The sequence below is a fragment of the Lipotes vexillifer genome, unplaced genomic scaffold (genome assembly GCF_000442215.2).
Source record: "Lipotes vexillifer unplaced genomic scaffold, Lipotes_vexillifer_v1.1 scaffold914, whole genome shotgun sequence".
In the NCBI taxonomy this organism is placed as follows: Eukaryota; Metazoa; Chordata; class Mammalia; order Artiodactyla; family Lipotidae; genus Lipotes; species Lipotes vexillifer.
Window position 1 is genome coordinate 4,480,491 of NW_006780388.1, and position 19,193 is coordinate 4,499,683.

The following is a 19,193-nucleotide window of genomic DNA, read 5'->3' on the forward strand; positions in this document are numbered from 1 at the left end:
AAAAAAAAAAAAAAAAAAAAGAATAAAGAGAATGGATACAACCATATGGTGGCCCTTGAAATGCTGTTAAGGTCACTGCTGAGTTGTGAGCTGGCAGAGCAAGGGCTGGAAGCCCTGTCACCAGTACTTTGCTGTCAGCACATGAGAGCAGCTGCAGACAACACGAGTGGGTGGTGTGGTTGTCTTCCAGTGAAGCTGGATGCTGACATCTGAATTTCGTAGTAGTTCCACATGTTGTATAATTCTTTAAGCTTTTTCCCCCCAACTATTTAAAAATGTATAAACTATCTTAATTAATTAATTAATTTCTGTGAGGCACGGCTTGCAGGGTCTCATTTCCCTGACCAGGGATTGGGACTTTATTTATTTTTCATTTTTTTAAGATTTTTTTGATGTGGACCATTTTTAAAGTCTTTATTGAATTTGTCACAGTATTGCTTCTGTTTTGTGTTTTTGGCCACAAGCCATGTGGGATCTTAGCTCCCCGACGAGGGATCAAACCTGCACCCCCTGTGTTAGAAGGCGAAGCCTTAACCACTGGACTGTCAGGGAAGTCTCCCACAAGGGACTGAACCTGGGCCCACGGCCGTGAAAGCCTTAACCACTGGACTGCCCACAGATTCCTAACTACTGGATTGCCAGGGAATTCTCCGTATAAACTATTTTTAGCTCACAGGTTTTATTTTAAAGGGTGGGGTGGATTTGGCCTGTGGGCTGTAGTTTGCTAACCTCTGGTCTACCTCATAGGGTTGTGAGGATTTATGTAGCTTCACATCTAACATCCTTAGGACATGTCTGACCAATAGTGTTTGTTATTGGCTGTTCCTTTCTTTCAAGGGGCTGGCTTTCAAAAGGTATTTGGTGACTCTGGTTGTATGATCCTTTACCCTCCATCTATGGATGTTGTTTTTCTTTTTATCTCCATTTGTTATGGGAGGGGGTGGGGTGTCAGGTTGTGCCATCAGGACACTTCTGGGCAAAGAGGCACTGGCCTTCTTCCCGCATCTAAGTGTCCATGATAACCCACCTTTGTAGCCTTGGTGGTGTCTCCTTGTGGGGTTGTGGTGTGGGTGGTGTGTGGTCTGCTGGTCTCAAGGTAGTAAGTTCTAGCCTGACAGAGAGAAGGAAGCTCTTTTGATAGGATACTAGGGAAGGGATGGCACCAGTGAGTATGAAAGTACGTGCTTATAATAGGTAAGATAGGGGCCAAGCTAACTGAAATTTAAATATTAGAAAGAAGTGTGATTATGCCTCTGGTCATTCTTAAGGTGTTTCACGGACTTGAGCCTTTGATTCCATCTCTCCATGGGTCCTGGTTTCTCAGACTCCAGAGAAACTGGAAACCAGCTCTGGGGTCTCTAGACCTTGCCTCAGATGTTTTGATGCACAGAATACAGACATGCACACTCACACCTAAACGTAGGCACAGGGACACACAGAAATGTGACCTTATTTGGTACCCCAAAGAGCACATAGCCAATAAGTATATGAAAAGATGCTTATCTTCACTGATAATCAAGTGCAAATTAAGACAACATTGAAATGTCTTTGCCTATCAGATTGACAGTTTTTTTTTTTTTTAGATTCACAAAGATTTAAAAGACTGATAATGTATACAGTTGGTGAGGGCTACAGGCTTTCTTACACATCTGGTGGGAGTAGAAGTTGGTACATTTTCGGGGGGCCACTTGGCAATATCTATCAGTATTTTACAACGGTCAACCTTAGACACAACAGTTCCACACCTAGCCATTTTTTATAAAAAATTTATTTATTTATTTGTTTATTTTTGGCTGCATTGAGTCTTCGTTGCTGCACGCGGGCTTTCTCTAGTTATGGCAAGCAGGGGCTACTCTTCCTTGCGGTGCACGGGCTTTTCATTGTGGTGGCTTCTTTTGTTGCAGAGCACAGGCGCTAGGCACGCGGGCTTCAGTAGTTTGGCACGTGGGCTCAGTAGTTGTGGCTCGCGGGCTCTAGAGCACAGGCTCAGTAGTTGTGGCACATGGGCTTAGTTGCTCCGTGGCATGTGGGATCTTCCCAGAGCAGGGCTCAAACCCGTGTCCCCTGCATTGACAGGCGGATTCTTAACCACTGTGCCACCAGGGAAGCCCCCTAGCCATTTTTTGTACAGTACTCATCCTGGTGATTAAAGATCCAGGTCTGGAATTGTTCACTACCTTCATTTAATTTTTTAAAAATTTATTTGTTTATTTTTGGCTGCCTTGGGTCTTCGTTGCAGCATGCAGGCTTTCTCTAGTTGCGGTGAGCGGGGGCTACTCCTCGTTACAGTGCACAGACTTCCCATTGCAGTGGCTTCTCTTGTTGAGGAGCATGGGCTCTAGGCACCCAGGCTCAGTAGTTGTGGCTCACTGGCTCTAGAGCACAGGCTCAGTAGTTGTGGTGCATGGGCTTAGTTGCTTTGTGGCATGTGGGATCCTCCCAGACCACAGCCCGAACCCGTGTCCCCTGCATTGACAGGTGGATTCTTAACCAGTGCACCACCAGGGAAGTTCCTACCTTCATTTAGAATAGCATGTAGCATATATACACCTGAAACTAATATGATAGCGTCAGTTATATATATGACAGTTAAATTGAAATAGCGTATGTGGGTAACAATCCAAATGTCCATCAGCAGGATTATTAAACCATGGCCTGTACCACCAGTAAAGGCGTGAGGTAGGTTTTCATGTAGTTCCTTAGAAAGATTTTGAAAAGAGCCAGAGCAGCAAGGAGGCCGCAAAGCTCAGAGTGAGGAACGAGGCCATTAAATGTGCATTTGTTGGAGCTTAGACGTGGTCTGGAGGGACTTGTGCCTAACTTCATACAGGGGCTGCCTCTCTGAGGTCAAAGGGGACTCCCATTTTTTATTTCCTTCCTGAACTGAGACTGCAGTACTTTTATGTTTGACACCCCCTCCACCCACCCCAGTGCTCACGGATCGCCTGAGCTGCACCTCCCAGAAAGCCTAGGAAAGGAGACCTGCTCTGTGCCTGGTCAGGGTTCTCACCTCCCGGCGCTAATTTAATACATCTCACTGGTGTTTCTTGAGAGGAACATGGTGGACAGTCATCCGCCAATCAATGGATGGGTCACCACAGTCCACGTTCAGCAACTTTTCTGTTCCTGAGGAGTGAAAGGTAGAATTTATGACTGGGATGATGGTCGCCTGTCATCCCCACTTGGGACAGCTGCTCAGCTCTGCGCTCGTGGTTTCAGTTGTGGGTGGCCTATGTCAGCATGCCGTGAGACGCTCACGTCACCGGGCGGTGCAGTTATCTCCTGAATCAGGCTGAGGGACTTGCTGCAAACGCAGGGGTGGTAGGGCAACAAGTCACCTCCAGGGCTGCAGGGTTGGGGGCCAGTCAGACTTGCCATGGGACCTAGCAGATGCGTCTGGGAAGGTGAGTCTGTAATCTGGGCTTCTCAACCACTCAGGTCAGCGTGAACTTTGCGGGACAGAGAGACTGGTGGCCTGCCATCCCGGGCCCCAGGAAGAGCCTGGGGGCCACACTTGGAGGAGAAGGGCGGAGGGCGTTTGGGCGGCCACCCTCATCTTACTGCCTTTGATGTCCTGGCCTTGGGCATCTCCCAGAGACAGCAGGATTGCAGTGCTAATCACAGGATGCTGGGCTGCCATTTCCAGGCCTGTAGGGGTCATGGGTGCCTCTGGGCAGAAAGAAGGGCTCTGAGCTTGTCAGGCAGTTTGTAGTTCCTGACCTTTGTGGGGACGAGTGAGCGGGAGTTCTGGGGCCAGGTGGTCTCAGCCGTGACAACCACAAGTGGAGCTGAGGCCCAGTCCTGAGGTTGGTAAAGCCCCTTCTCTCCCCGACACCTTTGGGGGGCTTTAGGACAGAAGAGGAGCTGGGAGTCTGTGGACTCCCCTTGGAGCTGTGGACGAGGCAGTGGGTGAGGGTGGGATTCTGGGAGGGTTACTCAGCTAAGCGAGGGAGGGGAGTAGAGGGTTCTGCTTGAATACTGTTTCAGAGCCCCCCAAGGGACCTAAGGCGGTAACACTGTCTACCCCAGGCAAGGGCGGGCCTGTGGGGAGGTTCAGGATGTGTTTCTTCAACAGTGAGGGGCTGGGTGCAGGGGATGCAGCATAAATCAGACAGGTTCTTGCCCTGGAGGAGCCAGATGCAGGGGCGGTGCCGGCTGAGCCTCGCTGCCAGGGCTGCAGGGGCAGCACGGGAAGAGCAGGGGCATCGTTTCCCCCCATTTAGCCCCAGGCCTGTGTCAGTGTCCTTCCAGCCCATCCCCATAGCCACTACCTGCCCTGCCCCCACCCCTGTCCTAAGCGGGCTGGGCCTGGCTCAGGGGTGTCTGCTCTGGCTGGGGAGACAGCCGGGGGACTCGGGGGCTTCATGAAGGCTCATCTCGCAGAAGGCAGCCGGGCAGAGGGGACAGTGAGGGCTCGTGCTGAGGGCCCTCAGGTCCTCTCTGTGCTCCTCCGACTTCCATCTTCAGACCTCCTCCTCCCTCTGCTCTGGGCCCCGCCCTCTGTGCCCCTGTCCACCTGAGGCCGCCCCTGGCTCAAGCCTGGCCTTTCCACGTCTCCTGGACATCCACCCCACTGAGGGGGGCGCCCGTCCAGCTCAGCCCTCTAGGAAGGCAGGCGGCAAGTGTGCCATGGAGCCTCCTCCCTCTTCCCCCTGCGCCTTCTCCGCGCTCTCCCCAGCTGGCCTTGACCTCTTCTGCTCCCTGCCCTTCCCAGGCAGGGTTGGCACCAGGCACCACCGTGGGAAGCAGAGTCCTCAGGCACTTCTGCCCCACAGCATCAGGTCCGACGGTGCTGGGGTCGCCCACCTGCGCACGTGGGGCCCAGAGCAGGAGTCGCCTGCTCCCATTTCCAGCCTCATTTCCTGGCTAGTCTCCGTCTCCCCCAGGTTCCAGCTGATTCTGGGGAGCCAGGACCTGGATTTCTTCCTCCTGCCCCAGCAGAGAGGACAGTGGTGGATAAGTGTGCATTTAAGCAGCAGCTTCCATTTCACCCCCCTCTGTGTCTGCCAGCTTCTGGGGTGGGCAGGGAGAGTAACAGGGTACCCCTCGCTCCCCATTAAAAATACAGACTCTATGTGAAAGGGGACAGAAAGTGGGTGCAGTAATTGCCATGAAGCCAGTCCGGAGGGCGTGCTGCGATGCACCAGCCCCATGACAGAGGCCTGCTCTGGCCGGGCAGTTTGCCTGGCAGCAGGTGAGCTCAGGGGAGCAAAGAGGCTGAGTCCTTCTGGAGACGTGGCCCTGCGCTGGCAGCGTCTGTAGGCCCCGAGGCAGGGGTCCAGTGCACGGCAGCCCATGACTTCATGTTGAACCGGGAAACCAGGGCAGGCAAGCTGTGGGGACCAGTGGTCATTTGGGCCAGAGCTTGACCCAGAGGCCAGGGAGGAGATGGGGTCCTGAGAAGGGGCCAGAGTGATTGTGTGCTGAAGGTCCTGATGGAAAGGGACGGTGCTGGGTGGACGTGTCAGCGAGGCTCCCAGCAGGATGGGAGGTGTAGTGGGCGGCTCTGCCCGAGGGCCCAGATTCTGGGTCCTGTCCTCCTGCCATCACAGTCGTCCCGTGACCTGGTCTTGTCTGAGCTGTGATTAGGCCTCCCTGGGGCCGTCCCAGTGCCTCTTCCAGGACCAGGGAGTAGTCAGGTGGGGTTTCTGCCCCACCTGGCCCAGTGTCTATTGCCAAGGATGGGGGCAGCCCTGCCTCAGTGTCGAGGCTCCCTGAGGAGAGAGACTGATGCCCCGGAGAGGGGGAAGCTCACGGGCTTGCGTGGAAGCTGGTGGGGCAAGTGCCCAGGCCAGGTGACCAGTGCCCCCAATCCTGCAAGTCTGGTGTCTCTGGGCCTCAGCCTCCTCGTCCATAGGAGGGTGGTGGCCCTGCCCGGCTCACTGTGTTTGGACAGAATTGTCGTGCAGAGGAAAAGCAGGGACCCTCCGCCTAGATGGCCTAGTTGCCGTGTGCCCTGCCCACCTCTCCCCAGGGTGGGCCTGGCCTGCTCTTCGCACAAGTGTCCCGTGTGGGTCTTGTCCTCCCCACGCCTGCCCCTGGGGCCGGCTGAGCTTGGAGCGCCCCAGTCCACGCTCCTGAGTCAGCCTGTGGCCGTGCCGGCCCAAGTCTCACAGATGCAGGTGTTCCTCCACTGCTGGGGCAGTGGCCATCCCCACTGTGGCCTGGGCCAGCTCTTAGCCGGGCAGTGGTGGCTGTGCCTGAGCCGCCCCCATCCTGGTGCTCCCTCTGACCCTGTCCTCATGTACCCTGAGAGCCAGCTGCTGCCAGGCTGCCTGTCTCCATCCAGTGGCCGCTGCAGCCTCTCCTGCTGTGGCTGGTTGTAGCAGGTGATGCTTCAGTCTAGGGAAGGGTGGGGTCTTCTTGACTGTTGGCCTTGACAGGGGTCCATCCTGTGGGTCCACAGAGAGGCTGCGGGGGGCGGGGTGGGAGGGTGTCTGCTACTGGGTGAGTGTGTGCGGGCTCCTGGAGCGCTTCCGTGCTGCGGTCTGTGCGTGCATGTCTGCTTCTCTTCTGTTTCCTTATCACTCATCAGGCTTGCATAACCAGGCTGGTCCTGCTTCCTGCAGAGGAGCTATCAGTGTACCATCTGGAGCTGCAAATGGGGTGACAGGGTGGCCTTTTCACCCCCAGGCGCTTCCCAGCACCCAGCCCCTGTCACCAGGGATCCTGGGGCTGACACCCCTGCACTGAGAGCCCTGCTCCCGGGGGCGCTCTCCTCTGCAGGGCACCTGGGGACAGGCGTGTGACAGACAGCGTGTGGGAGGTGTTGGCTGTCGCATGGACACCCCGCTGCCATCCTCCTCCATTTTCCTGGGGCAGAGCACCAGGATGGGAGCAGCTAGCTGTGTGACCCTGGGGTCAGCTCCCTTGTCAGTGATCAGGGACTGTCCCCCACCTCATGTGGCTCTGGTGGGAATTCGTGTGGGTGATGTGCCTCACACAGTCGGCCCAGGTGTGGGACCAGGGGGTCCAGCAGAGCTTCCCTGTGGTTGTTGCCCGTGACCCCATTCCCGCAACTGTGCCTCCCCTGCGGGAGGGGACCTGGGCCCAGGGATAGGGGGCCGGGCCCAGAGAGGTGCCCGCTGGGAAGACCTGGACACGTGGCTGAGTCAGAGTCCAGTGACACCGGGAGGCCTGAGCTGGAGGTTCTTGCCGGTGCTGCTTGGACAGCGGTGCTCAGCCTCCTTCACGGGACAGGGTGAGGGTGTAGGTGGTGACGCACTCGGAGTGCCCCTCACGGGAGCACCCACTGGGGCACTCCGCACACAGCCCCTCAGCCCAGCGTCTTCCAGGTTGGACCTTGCAGAGCGAGGTCCTGATGCGAGAGGTGGGCACCTGGCTCCTGACCTGCACCTGCATCTGCGCCTGGGTCGGCTTGGGCGTCTCTGTCCCAGGGGACGGAGGAGGTGAGGGCTGGCACTGTGTGTGTGGGGGGCTGTGGGGGCAGAGCTGGGGGCAGGGTTGCCCCCGTCAGGCTCCACGGGGAAGGGTTGGGTTTGGGCTGTGCAGGCACCTGTCTTCCTGAGATCAGCTTGCACGCTCAGAGCCCATCCCCTCGGGGTCTCCCAGCCTTGCCCGCGGTAACTTCTGGGCTCGTTCTCTGGGGCCTGCCCTGTCCGAGGGGTCAGCTGCCACACCCTCCCCCTCCCCCAGCCCTGCCCTGAAGCAGCCACTGTGGGCTTGCAAGGGTCACTGTTCCCAGGGCCTGGGACTTTCACGTGCCATACCAACAACATCCTCAGGATTGACTGCCACTGGTCTGCCCCAGAGCTGGGCCAGGGGACCGGCCCCTGGCTGCTCTTCACCAGGTGAGGCCGGAGGGCAGGGGGTAGAGGGCAGGGGTGAGGGTAGCGAGCTGGGCTGGTGCAGTGGCCCTTTGGTGCCGACACGTGCCCTTTCCAGCAACCACGCTCCAGGCAGCAAGCACAGGTGCATCTTCCGGGCCAGCGTGTGCACAGTGGAGCTGCCACCCGAGGAGGTGCTCGTGCCTTCTGACAACTTCACCATCACCTTCCACCGTCAGGTCTCTGGGAAGGAGCAGGTCAGCCTGGTGGATCCACAGTACCTGCCCCGGAGACATGGTGAGGCCTGGGTTGGTGCGTTGGCCGGGAGCATCCTGGCTACATCACCCCCACGGCCCAGTGAGTGCTCCCGGTCCCTGCTGACGGATCCAGGGCTAGGATCAGGCGGGGCCCCCGGGGAGGGGGAGGGTTTTGGAGGAGGATGAAGGTGCAGGGCTTTGAGTTGGGGCAGGAGCTGCAGTTTGAGTCACTGGCGATCTGCTTCAGTCACAGCAGGAAGGACTTCAGTAAGACACTAGGAAGAACTTCCAGCAGCAGCTTAGATTTGAAACTCAGCTTGTCTGGCTGCAGAGGCTGGAGGAAGTCATTGCTGTCTTGTCCCACCTGGGGCTTCTCTGGACCAGTTTTCCAGTGAGGACTCTGCTCTGAGAAGGCCTTGGCCACGTGCCCCAACCTTCCCGGGAATCTTTCCGATCCCCAGTCCTGGGCGTGCCGGCCCCCACACCGTTACACAGCTTCATTCTGTTTCAGTGAAGCTGGACCCTCCCTCTGACTTGCTGAGCAACATGAGTTCTGACCACTGCGTCCTGATCTGGAGCATCAGTCCTGCCTTGGAGCCACTGGCCTCACTCCTCAGCTACGAGCTGGCCTTCAAGAGGCAGGAGGAGACCTGGGAGGTAAGGCTGGGTCTGCCTACCCTGGGGGCCTCTCTCTTGGGAGCAGCAGCCAGGGTCACTCCTCGTCCCATCTAGGGTGGTGTCACCTTGGAATTGTGAGGAGGGAAGTGACCAGAGACAAGGGTAAGTGAGTGCAGGTGTGGTGAGTGTGCCTGTGTGTACGTGTGAGCGTTCACAGGGCGTGCCTGTGTGGATGAGTGTGCATGCATGTGGATGCATGTAAGTGTGTGGACACGTGTAAGTGTGCCCACGTGTGTGTGTACACGCCCTCGAGGGCTGATGGGCCCAGTCTCACCCCCAGCACCTCCTAACTGTTCTCCACCCCACAGCGGGCTCGGCACAAGGATCACATCATTGGGGTGACCTGGCTGAAACTTGAAGCCACTGAATTGGAGCCTGGTTCCACCTATGAGGCCCGGCTGCGTGTCCAGATGGCCACACCAGAGGACGCGGTGGCAGAGGAGGAGCGCTACGAGGGCCCATGGAGTGACTGGAGCCAGCCCGCCCACTTCCACTCCCCCCAGAGACAAGGTGGGCGCTGCTGCCTTCAGGGGCCTGGGTGGAGCCTCCCCGCCCCCTCACGTCCCACCCCTTCCCCCTCCTGGGACCCCCTCCCTCGTGGCCCAGTTGACTGCCTTCCCCTGGAGGTCTGTGTGAAGGGGAAACACCTGCCGAGTGCTGGGCCTCCCAGGGAGCTGCAGCTCCTGGTCTCCTTGGAGCGAGTGTGGCCCCAGCTGCACAGCAGGCTGGTGCTGCTGTCTCTGGAGCCTGGGCAGGGCCTTGTCTGCTTAGGGGGCTGGGCTGACCCTTGTGCACAGAGGTACTGGAAAGGATCTTGGACCCTGGTGATCTTATGGATGGGAAAGGCAGGGCCCAGAGGTGCGTGATTCACCCAGAGTACTCTCGGAGGTGTGACATAAACCTTCCATTTTGGCCCGAGGCGCCTGTCCAGGTGCTTTTGCCAGGTGAGCTTGGAGGAATACAGCCCTGGGCCCTTCCTGCTGTAGGTCTCCTGGTCCCAGCTTTGGGGCAGCGTGACAGCACCCTGGTCTCTGTGTCCATCTTTCTCCTGCTGACCGGCCTGACCTACCTGCTGTTCAAGCTATCACCCAGGTCTGTAGCCAAGGAGTGTGTGTGGGAGTGTGTGCATGTACATGAATGTGTTATTGTACATGTGGGTGTGAGAATTTGTATGTGCATGAGCATGTGTGTGCGTTTGTGGGTGTGGGGTACGCGGTGCATTGAGGGCTCAAACCCGCACCCCCTCCCCCAACGCTCCTGGGTGGGGAGGGGTTTTCAGGCCTCTGACCCGGACCAGTGGGGATGTCCCCAGTTGCCAGGTGCATGTGGGTGGTGGGCAGTGTGGCCCAAAAGAGCCCTGGAGGGACCCAAAGTCCCTGGGGCCGAGTCGCCTGAGGCCCTTGTCTCCTGCCTCTGGAGGTGCTTGGCGCTGGCTCATTTGCACAGTGGTTTTATGCAGACAGTGTTGGGCATCTGGTTTTCACGGGGCCCTGTTTCCCTCCCCAATGGGTGCCACGGATAACCAGATGAACAAAAAAGCCCTCCTGAAACAAGCCATCACACATGTCAACTTACGAGAGGGGGTACAAGGGGCCTCGTCCCGCAGGAGACCGGCCAGGTGTGGACGGGTAGCAGAGAGGATGAGAGGAGGTTGAACAGAGGCAGCCAGGGTGAGGGAGGGATGGGGTGCTGGGCAGGGCCCGATGGGTGGCCAAGAAGACCAGGGAGGGCTCAGGCTTGCCCTTGGGTCCCAGGAGAGCGCCTGAAGCCTGGTCTCGTGGGATGGGATCTGGTTTATGTTTTGAGAATGGAGTTTTGTGGTACAAGTGAGGAGGAGGACCTGCGGGGTGGCCAGGGGTGGGGTCCAGAGGGAGGCAATTGTGTGTGAGCTGGTGGGAGAGGCAGAGCTGGAGCAAAGTGCAGGGAGTGACAGGGTCTCAGGACGGGAAAGTGAGGGGACGTTGGGTGGATGCGATGTGACTGGTGGCCCCTGATGCCACCCTGGGGTGGGGAATCGGGACAGGCCCCCAGGGAGGCTGGCGAGGTTGATCTGGACTTGCTGGGTCGGAGTCTGGGGCGCTGTCCTCAGGGGAGGAGCAGTGGGTCTTGGGCGGGTAGATCCGGTGCTCGGGGAGAAGTCTGATGGGGTTCCCGGAAGTGCTGTCTCCCCCTCCGGCTGAAGACACAGCTGGTCACCCCCACCCCTGAACCTGCCATCACCACTCACCTTAAAGGGACCCATGTCTTGGTATAAATCAGTTCTGTGGGGTCATTAGCGAGGGGGCCACAGGTGCCAGGTGTCAGGCCTGGACCCAGCTAGAGGAGAGGGCAACAGTAGCACCGACGGGGCAGGGCTGGTCCCTGCTGCTTGGAAGGAGCCGCATTCCTGGCAGTGACCTCCTGGAGTCGGGCCTCTGACTGCTGTCTCCTGACCTCAGGATGAAGACAGCCTTGTACCAGGATGTGCCATCCCCAGGCCCGTTCTTCCAGTCCCTGTACAGTGTGCACAACGGGGACTTCCAGGTTCGTGACCCGGTGGGCCCGGGGTGCCCAGATGTCTGGACTGCCCAGGGTGTGGGCTCTGGGTGAGGTTGGGGGCCTCTGTCAGGGCTTTGAGCTTTTTTGCTATATATAGTGGTAAGTATAGTATATATGTAGTATATGTACGCACTGTGACTCAAAGGGGCCAAAAACAAATTAGCTTTATTCTCTATTGCCGAGTTCTTTTTCTTCTCATGTCTCTGATTCCATTGCTGATGGGAAAAACTGTAAAGTTTCTCATGACATTATCTCTGCCTCTTCTGGTTTGCGGCAGCCCTTGGAGGTAAATGGTCAGTTCAAGGTGCCAGCTCAGGGGGCTGTCTGCACCTGAAGGCATCTGTGTCTTGTGCCACCCCTGGGGCCCTCCCTGGTCCCTGGGCTACTCTGGTGGCTGTCATGGAGTGCCTGGCCCCTCCCGGCCCCCTGGGTAGCGATGAGTTGACCCTACACCACCCCCGCATCGTGTTGCCCTGGTGGGCTCTCACAGGCTGCGACACTGAGAACAGCCTGGAGGCCCCGTTGGACCCTCCCTGCTGGCCTGGTAGTTCCTGCCCCACAGGCAGGAGGAGGGGAGGAGGAGCTCCAATGGGTGGTCTCTGGTCCCCACCTTCTTGGGCCCCTCATTTTGGGCAGAGGATGGAGGTGGTGTTGCCCAGGTTCTCCCACACCAGCTCTGCGTGGCTGCCTTCCACCTGGCTCTTTTCTCTCTTAACAGGGAGTCTAGTTTTCAAGCTTGTCATCCAAAAATATAATTTGAAGCTTAAAGCCGAGCACTTTGTCAGGGCTGCATGGGGAGTAAATGTTCTGATGCCCTGCACTCATCTTCTGGGCTGCAGGCACCCAGCCCCTTCTCTGTAGAACCACAGCACCTGTCAGGGGTTAGTTAGACCCCTTGGGAGGTGCTCTGGAGCCACGGGCTGGCTCTCCAGAGGGCAGGACAATGATGGAAGGTGTGGTGTGTGGTGCACTCAATGGAGACTCCTGGTCCCACCTAGGAAACAGCTTCCTTTTTTTTTTTTTAAATTCTTTTCCATTATGGTTTATCATAGGGTATTGAATATAGTTCCCTGTGCTATACAGTAGGACCTTGTTGTTTATCCATCCTATATACACTAGTTTGCATCTACTAACCCCAAACTCCCAGTTCGTCCTACCCCCACCCCCTTGGCAACCACAAGCCTGTTCTCTATGTATGTGAGTCTGTTCTCTATGTCTGTGAGTCTGTTTCTGTTTTGTAGATAAGTTCATTTGTGTCATATTTTAGATTCCACATGTAAGTGATATCATATGGTATTTGTCTTTCTCTTTCTGACTCATCTCACTTAGCATGATAATCTCTAGTTGCATCCATGTTGCTGCAAATGGCATTATTTCATTCTTTTTTATGGCTGAGTAGTATTCCATTGTATGTATATACCACATCTTCTTTATCCATTCATCTGTTGATGGACATTTAGGTTGTTTCCATGTCTTGGCTATTGTGAATTGTGCTGCTATGAACATAGGGGTGCATGTATCTTTTTGCATTAGAATTTTGTCTGGATAGATGCCCAGGAGTGGGATTGCTGGGTCATATGGTAGCTCTGTTTTTAAATTTTTAAAGAAACATCCATACTGCACCAACATACAGTCCCACCAGCAGTAAAGGATGGTTCCCTTTTCTCCACACCCTCTCCAGCATTTGTTATTTGTGGAGTTTTTAGTGATGGCCATTCTGACCGGTGTGAGGTGGTAGCTCATTGTAGTTTTTTTTTCTTTTTTTTGCAGTACGCGGGCCTCTCACTGTTGTGGCCTCTCCCCTTGCGGAGCACAGGCTCCGGACGCGCAGGCTCAGCAGCCATGGTTCACGGGCCAGCCGCTTCGCGGCATGTGGGATCTTCCTGGACCGGGGCACAAACCCGTGTCCCCTGCATCGGCAGGCGGACTCTCAACCACTGCGCCACCAGGGAAGCCCACTCATTGTAGTTTTGATTTGCATTTCTCTAATAATTAGTGATGTTGACCTTTTCACGTGCCTCTTGGCCATTTGTATTTCTTCTTTGGAGAAATGCCTATTTAGGTCTTCTGCTCATTTTTCGATTGGATTTCCTTTTGTTATTGACTTGTATGAGCTGTCTGTATATTTTGGAAATTAAGCCCTCATCTGTCACATCATTTGCAAATATTTTCTCCCATTCTGTAGGTTGTCTTTTCGTTTTGTTTATGGTTTCCTTTGCTGTGCAAAAGCTTATAAGTTTGATTAGGTCCCATTTGTTTATTTTGTTTTTATTTCTGTTGCCTTGGGAGACCAACCTATGAAAACACTGGTATGATTTATGTCAGAGAATGTTTTGCCTGTGCTCTTTTCTAGTTTTATGGTGTCCTGTCTTGTGTTGAAGTCTTTAAGCTATTTTGAGTTTATTTTTGTGTATGGTGTGAGGGTGTGTTCTAACATCATTGACTTACATGCAGGAACATCTTCCTTTTGGAGGTAGTGGGCCTCCTGTGGCCCCACAGAGGGTCCAGGTCTGCTGGCCTTGGCCCCAAGGTACCAGGCCCAACAGCACCTCCTGTGTGTGCGTGCGTGTGTGCGTGTAGTGGGGTTTGGGTGAGGGTGCTGGGCTCTGCAGCTGCTGGCAATGTGTGAGGCAGCAGTGTCTTCAGCCCTGTCACAATCTGTACCCTGGTTCAGACCTCTGTGAGCACAGGCCTGTGCTGGGAGCCAGGGGAGGGTCCTGAAGGAAATGGGGGTTCTGTGTTGAGGCTGGGCTGGCCCATGGGGGGAAGACAGAATGTTCTGGGCACAGGTACTCTTGGCCTCTGGGAGTGGATGTCTGGAGAGCTTCCTGGAGGAGGGGAGGCTGCTCCCACAGTGAGTCCTGAACACACTGCCTAAGGCCTTCCCTCCTCTCGGTGCTCTGTTCCAGACCTGGATAGGGGCCCACAGAGCTGGTCCACAGCCAAGCCCGGACTGCACGGGCCCCGCACAAGGAGCCTGGGAGACCCGTGTCCGGGAGGCCATCGCTTTGCTCACCTATGACCCGGTGGATGTGGGGCCGTTAGCGGGCCTGGAGGAGGAGGGGAGCACTGGCACCGGCCTCCCAGCAGATGTGCTGCCCACAGGATGTGTGGAGTGGGGGGGGCCGCCGCCCGCCTACCTGCCACAGGAGGCCTGGGCCCCCGCAGGCCCTACCAGGCTGGCTCCCCCGCAGTCCCAGGGCAGCAGCAGCGACTACTGTGCCCTGGGCTGCTCCAGGTGGGGCTGCCCCTCCACCTTCACAGGAAGCGCGCAGAGCTCTGAGCCCGACCCTGCCTTGGCCTGTGGCCCTTTCTGTGACCAGCAGAGCCTGGGTGCCCGGCCAGGAGGTAACTGTGCAGGCGTTGGTCACAGTCAGAGGCAGGACGCTGGTGGATGGGCCGCATGAGAATCTGCTCGCGGCAGACCGTGGGCTCCATCCCCATGGTGCTGCAGCATGTCCATCCTGGGGAACATGAAGCAAAGTCCCTGGAGCCAACACTTGACTGGCACTGGACCTGCGGAGGGCCACCCATGCAGCCGTCAGATGTCTAGTCCGGGTGGAGGCAGGAGGCTCTCCCCTCCTCCCCTCCCTCTGCATCTGTCGGGAGGGGGCTCTGCCCTCAGCATCCTGTCATCCTGGCCCCCCGTCCACCACTTCCCTCCCCGCTTCCTGGCTTAACCCCAGGGCCCACAGCCAGTTCTGCCTTCAGTCCCTTAAAGGGCCAGCCTGGGCCCCGTGGACACAGGTGAGACACCGTGACCAGGCCTAGTGTCCTGTTTCTGTGCCTTCCTGAGGTCTCTCCCCTACTGAGATTAAAAGGGACATAGCAGCTGTTTCAAACTGCTGATGGCTGGGAGAGGGGCCCAGAGGACATAGGAAGGGTGGCGTCTGGCTAGTCCTGAGCTTTCTGTGCTCCACGAATAGCAGGGGGAGGCTCAGCGACCAGCTCCAGGGAGGCCACCTCCCCACCCCTCCTTGTCGGCCCCTGGGGGCTGAGTGCTGTGGCCAGAGTGACCACCCAGCAGTGGTCTTCGCCTCTGAAGGACCCTGCCTCTACCCCCACCCCCGCGGTCTGGAGAGAGGGGGACAGAGCAGAGGGCGCCTATGTCCGTCCCTTAGGGCTGCCGTAACGAAGTCCCACAAACTAGGTGGCTTAGAACAACAGAGATTTATTGTCTCACAGTTCTGGAGACTGGAAGCATGACATCTAGGTGTTGGCAGGGCCGTGAGGGCACCAGGGAGGATCTGATTCAGGGTTCCATGCACCTCTGGTAGTTTCTGGCTTGGGACAGCGCAGCTCCAGTCCTCACAAGGTGTTTTCCCTCTGTGTGTTCCTGTCCAAAGCCCCTCTTTTTATACCAATGTAATCATAGTGGATTAGGGCCAACCTGAATGACTTTATTTTGGCTGGATTATCTGCAAAGACCTTATTTCCATATACGGTCATGTTCACATGTACTGGGGGTTAGGACTTCAACATATGAATTTCTGGGCAGTACCCCTGCCAGCCATGTCCACCTCCCTGCTGGCCTGAGGCGCTGTGGTCCCTCCTGGGGCAGCCCCGTCATTCTTACTCGGGGCCTCGGGCAGGAGACCCTGTCCCGCCGCCGGGCTGCGGGACTTGGGTCTGGTGCTGGGGTCCTCCACCCAGTGAGGGCTGGACCAAGGCTGTCCTGGCGTTGGAGGTGCTGAAGTACTGAATGTGGGATAGATGGAGGTTTGTCTCCCTGGGTGCTGGGGCTCCAGGGTCCCCTGCAGCCTGAGCAGAGAGGAGCACATGCAGCCCCAGGCCCCCGAAGGCAAAGGTCCCTCTGGCTCGGACAGGCCTCCCCCTCCCCTCTGTGTGCCTGTGGAGCCCTGAGGTTTTGCGGGGGCCGCAGCAGAGCCAGATCCTCATCAGCAGGGATGAAGAGGACCCCGCATGTATTTTTAGTATCCAGAGAGCGGAGGGGTGTAGATGGAAATGAGGTGCAGGCACCATCCGCTCTAACCAAGGGTAAAAATACCAGCGTGACTCCACTTCCTGGAGCCAACCCTGGAACCCCCAGCTGCTGTGTATATGACAGCAGCTGCATGGCTCCTGTGGCTTCACGTGGACTTGGGCCCCCATGGGATTCCACACCCGGGGACAGTGTTCGTTTGACTAACACACTCAGTCCTGGTGGCGCCTGAGTGAGGAGCTACTCAGAGGCCGGTGGTTGTAGGTGAGCTGCGCCCGCCCCTCAGGACACAGGCCTGGCAGTACCTGAGCCAGGTGCCTGCATGTCGTGGGGCTCAGAAAATGCTAATTTCCACTTATTCCGACGAGACGACCCTTGGAAACCGCACGCTGAGATCGCAACGTTCGAAAGACCCCATGAGCCCTGGTGAGGGGTCGCTGATCCCCAGGTGTCTAGGAAGGAGTCAGAGAAGGTGGTCTGGGACTCGATGAGGAAGCTGCTGGTGGAGGAGCTGAGTGCACAGTGTGGCTGGAGCACAAAGGTCCAAAATGTGGCTGGACCAGGGAAGACCTTGGAGGCCAGGCCAGGGCAGGGTGAGGGGAGCAAACTCACCCTGCTCAGGGGAGGCTGCAGGATGCTTTCTCTTTCTTTGGCTTTTGATGAGGTGAAGTTTACATAGTACGAAAGTGACCATTTTAAAGTGTACAATTCAGTGACAGTTTAGTACATCTGTAATATTTGCAACTGTCACCTCTGTCTAGTTCCAAAACATTTCCACCCTCCAAAGGGAAATCCCCTGCCCCTTAAGCGGTCACTCTCTTCCCCACCCTCCCTCTGACCTCTCGCCACTACGAGTCCACTTTCTGTCTCTATGGATTTACCTACTGTGGATATTTCTTATAAATGGAGTCATATAACGCATGGCCTTTCGTGTTCATTTTTTTCTCCTAGCATAGTGTTTTTTAAAAAAATAAATTTATTGATTTAATTTATTTATTATTTTTGGCTGTGTTGGGTCTTCGTTGCTGCACGCGAGCTTTCTCTAGTTGCGGCGAGCGGGGGCTACTCTTTGTTGCTGCGCGCTATGGTAATTTTTTTTTTTTTTCATTTCGAATTCCAATTTGTCCCCTACATCATTGCTGATTGTCTTAGTCCGTCTGGGCTGCTATCACAAACTACCACAGATGGGGTGGCTTATAAGCAATAGCAATTTATGTCTCCCAGTTCTGGAGGCCGAAAGTCTGAGATCAGCGTGCCAGCCTGGTAGGGTGAGGGCTCGCTTTCTGGTGGCAGACTTCTCCTTGTATCTCACATGGAGGAAAGGGGCTAGGGTCTCCTTTACAAGGGCACTAATCCCATTCCTGAGTATTCCACCCTCATGACCTAATCACCTCCCAAAGGCTGCCCCTCCTACCACGATCACATGGGTGTTAGGATTCCCACCTGTGGATTTTGGGGGGACACAAACATTCCGACCATAGCACTGTGATATAGAAAATCAGTTGACTTTGGTTGACCTTCTGCTTTGCTTTTCCTTACCTGTATATTTTCTGATCAAGGCACAGGCTCTGCTTCACTTGGAATTTCTAAATTATGGCATTGAATAATCAGAACACTGAATTTCAGAGATTCACCAGGACTGTTGGAGGGGATGAACTGGCCACTGCTAAACTGTGAGTGGGGCGTGTTGGGCGCTGCATCCCGGAGGACACAGCTGGGATCGTGTTGGCAGCCCTGAGTTCGCAGTGGGGAGGTGTGGCGTCCTCCCAGGGATGTTAGTCTTCTACGCTTGTCTCTTGGACTCTGCCACATGGTGTATCTCTATTTCTCCTGGAGTATTTCAACAGGACTTATTTTATAAAAGCGTCCCTGCATGAAGGCTTTGGGCGCTCTTACTCATGGCACCCTGTGGTTCTTAAAGATTCAGGGCGTTTACGGGGAGAAGTCCCTGCAGAGAAAGAGGAGAAACTCTTGGGCCGTGGGGATGGCAGTCCTGTGTCCACCTGAAGGCCAGATGCCCCTGGGTTCTTGCCCTCAAGAGTGTTGTCATGGTCCTTTTTTGTTACAGTGTTAACACAGTTGAAAAAATAAATTGACATGCTGAAAAGTAGGTGTATTAAAACTCACAGCATTATTTAAGTTTAAATTTAATATTTAGACCCAAACCAGAATTTATTAAAAATGTACTTTTCTGGGGACATCCCTGGTGGTCCAGCAGTTAAGACTCCACACTCCCAATGCAAAGAGCCCAGGTTCAATCCCTGGTCAGGGAACTAGATCCCATGTGCATGCCACAACTAAGAGTGCACATGCTGCAACTAAGGAACCCTGGAGCCACAACTAAGGAGCCTGCCTGCCACAACTAAGACCCAGTGCAACCAAATAAATAAATCAATCTTAAAATAAAAAAGAGCCTGCCTGCTGCAACTAAATGATCCCACATGCTGCAACTAAGAGCCTGCATGCCACAACTAAAGATCCTGCATGCTGCAACTAAAGATCCTATGTGCTGAAACTAAGACCTGGCACAGCCAAATAAGTAAATAAATATTTTTTTAAAAAAAATTTACTTTTCTGGCTTTAATGGAAGTAATCTCATCAAGAAATTTTTTTTGATCAAGTCAAAATTTAATTGGCATCAAAGTTGTAATGGTACGTAAAATAATGTCTGTTTGGTAAAACGTTGACATCCTATATTAGATGAAATATGTAAGTACATCAAGCTTTGATATTAAAATCAGAATGTGTTAAAGGTCAATTAACATTCAGTTGTTAACTGTAAACCAATATTTTCCAATGGGAGCTTTTATATTTTCCTTACTTTACTGTCCATTTTGTCAATGTGTATTTTTACTATGAAATCACCCTTTTCCTCTGGGTTTAGAGTTTTGAAACCAAGCAGGACCCTGCAGGGCCTTTCCTGGGACAGAAACACCATCCTCCTTCTGTGTCCATGGCCTCTTGTTTGTAGAAAAGCTTTAGTCTCCTAGG

At 55.2% G+C, this 19,193-nt stretch overlaps 1 protein-coding gene across 1 annotated transcript in view; it reads left to right on the top strand.

The window, feature by feature from the left end:
* Positions 1–3,376: 3,376 nt before the first annotated feature.
* Positions 3,377–19,193, top strand: part of LOC103080024 (interleukin-9 receptor) — a 28,289-nt gene continuing 12,472 nt past the window's right edge. Inside the window, exons 1-9 of the mRNA XM_007453680.1 lie at positions 3,377–3,404; positions 7,296–7,409; positions 7,706–7,811; positions 7,906–8,084; positions 8,556–8,701; positions 9,031–9,232; positions 9,709–9,814; positions 11,161–11,245; positions 14,170–14,608. Coding sequence (XP_007453742.1) covers positions 3,377–3,404; positions 7,296–7,409; positions 7,706–7,811; positions 7,906–8,084; positions 8,556–8,701; positions 9,031–9,232; positions 9,709–9,814; positions 11,161–11,245; positions 14,170–14,608 — 1,405 coding nt within the window. The remainder of the gene's footprint in view (positions 3,405–7,295; positions 7,410–7,705; positions 7,812–7,905; positions 8,085–8,555; positions 8,702–9,030; positions 9,233–9,708; positions 9,815–11,160; positions 11,246–14,169; positions 14,609–19,193) is intronic.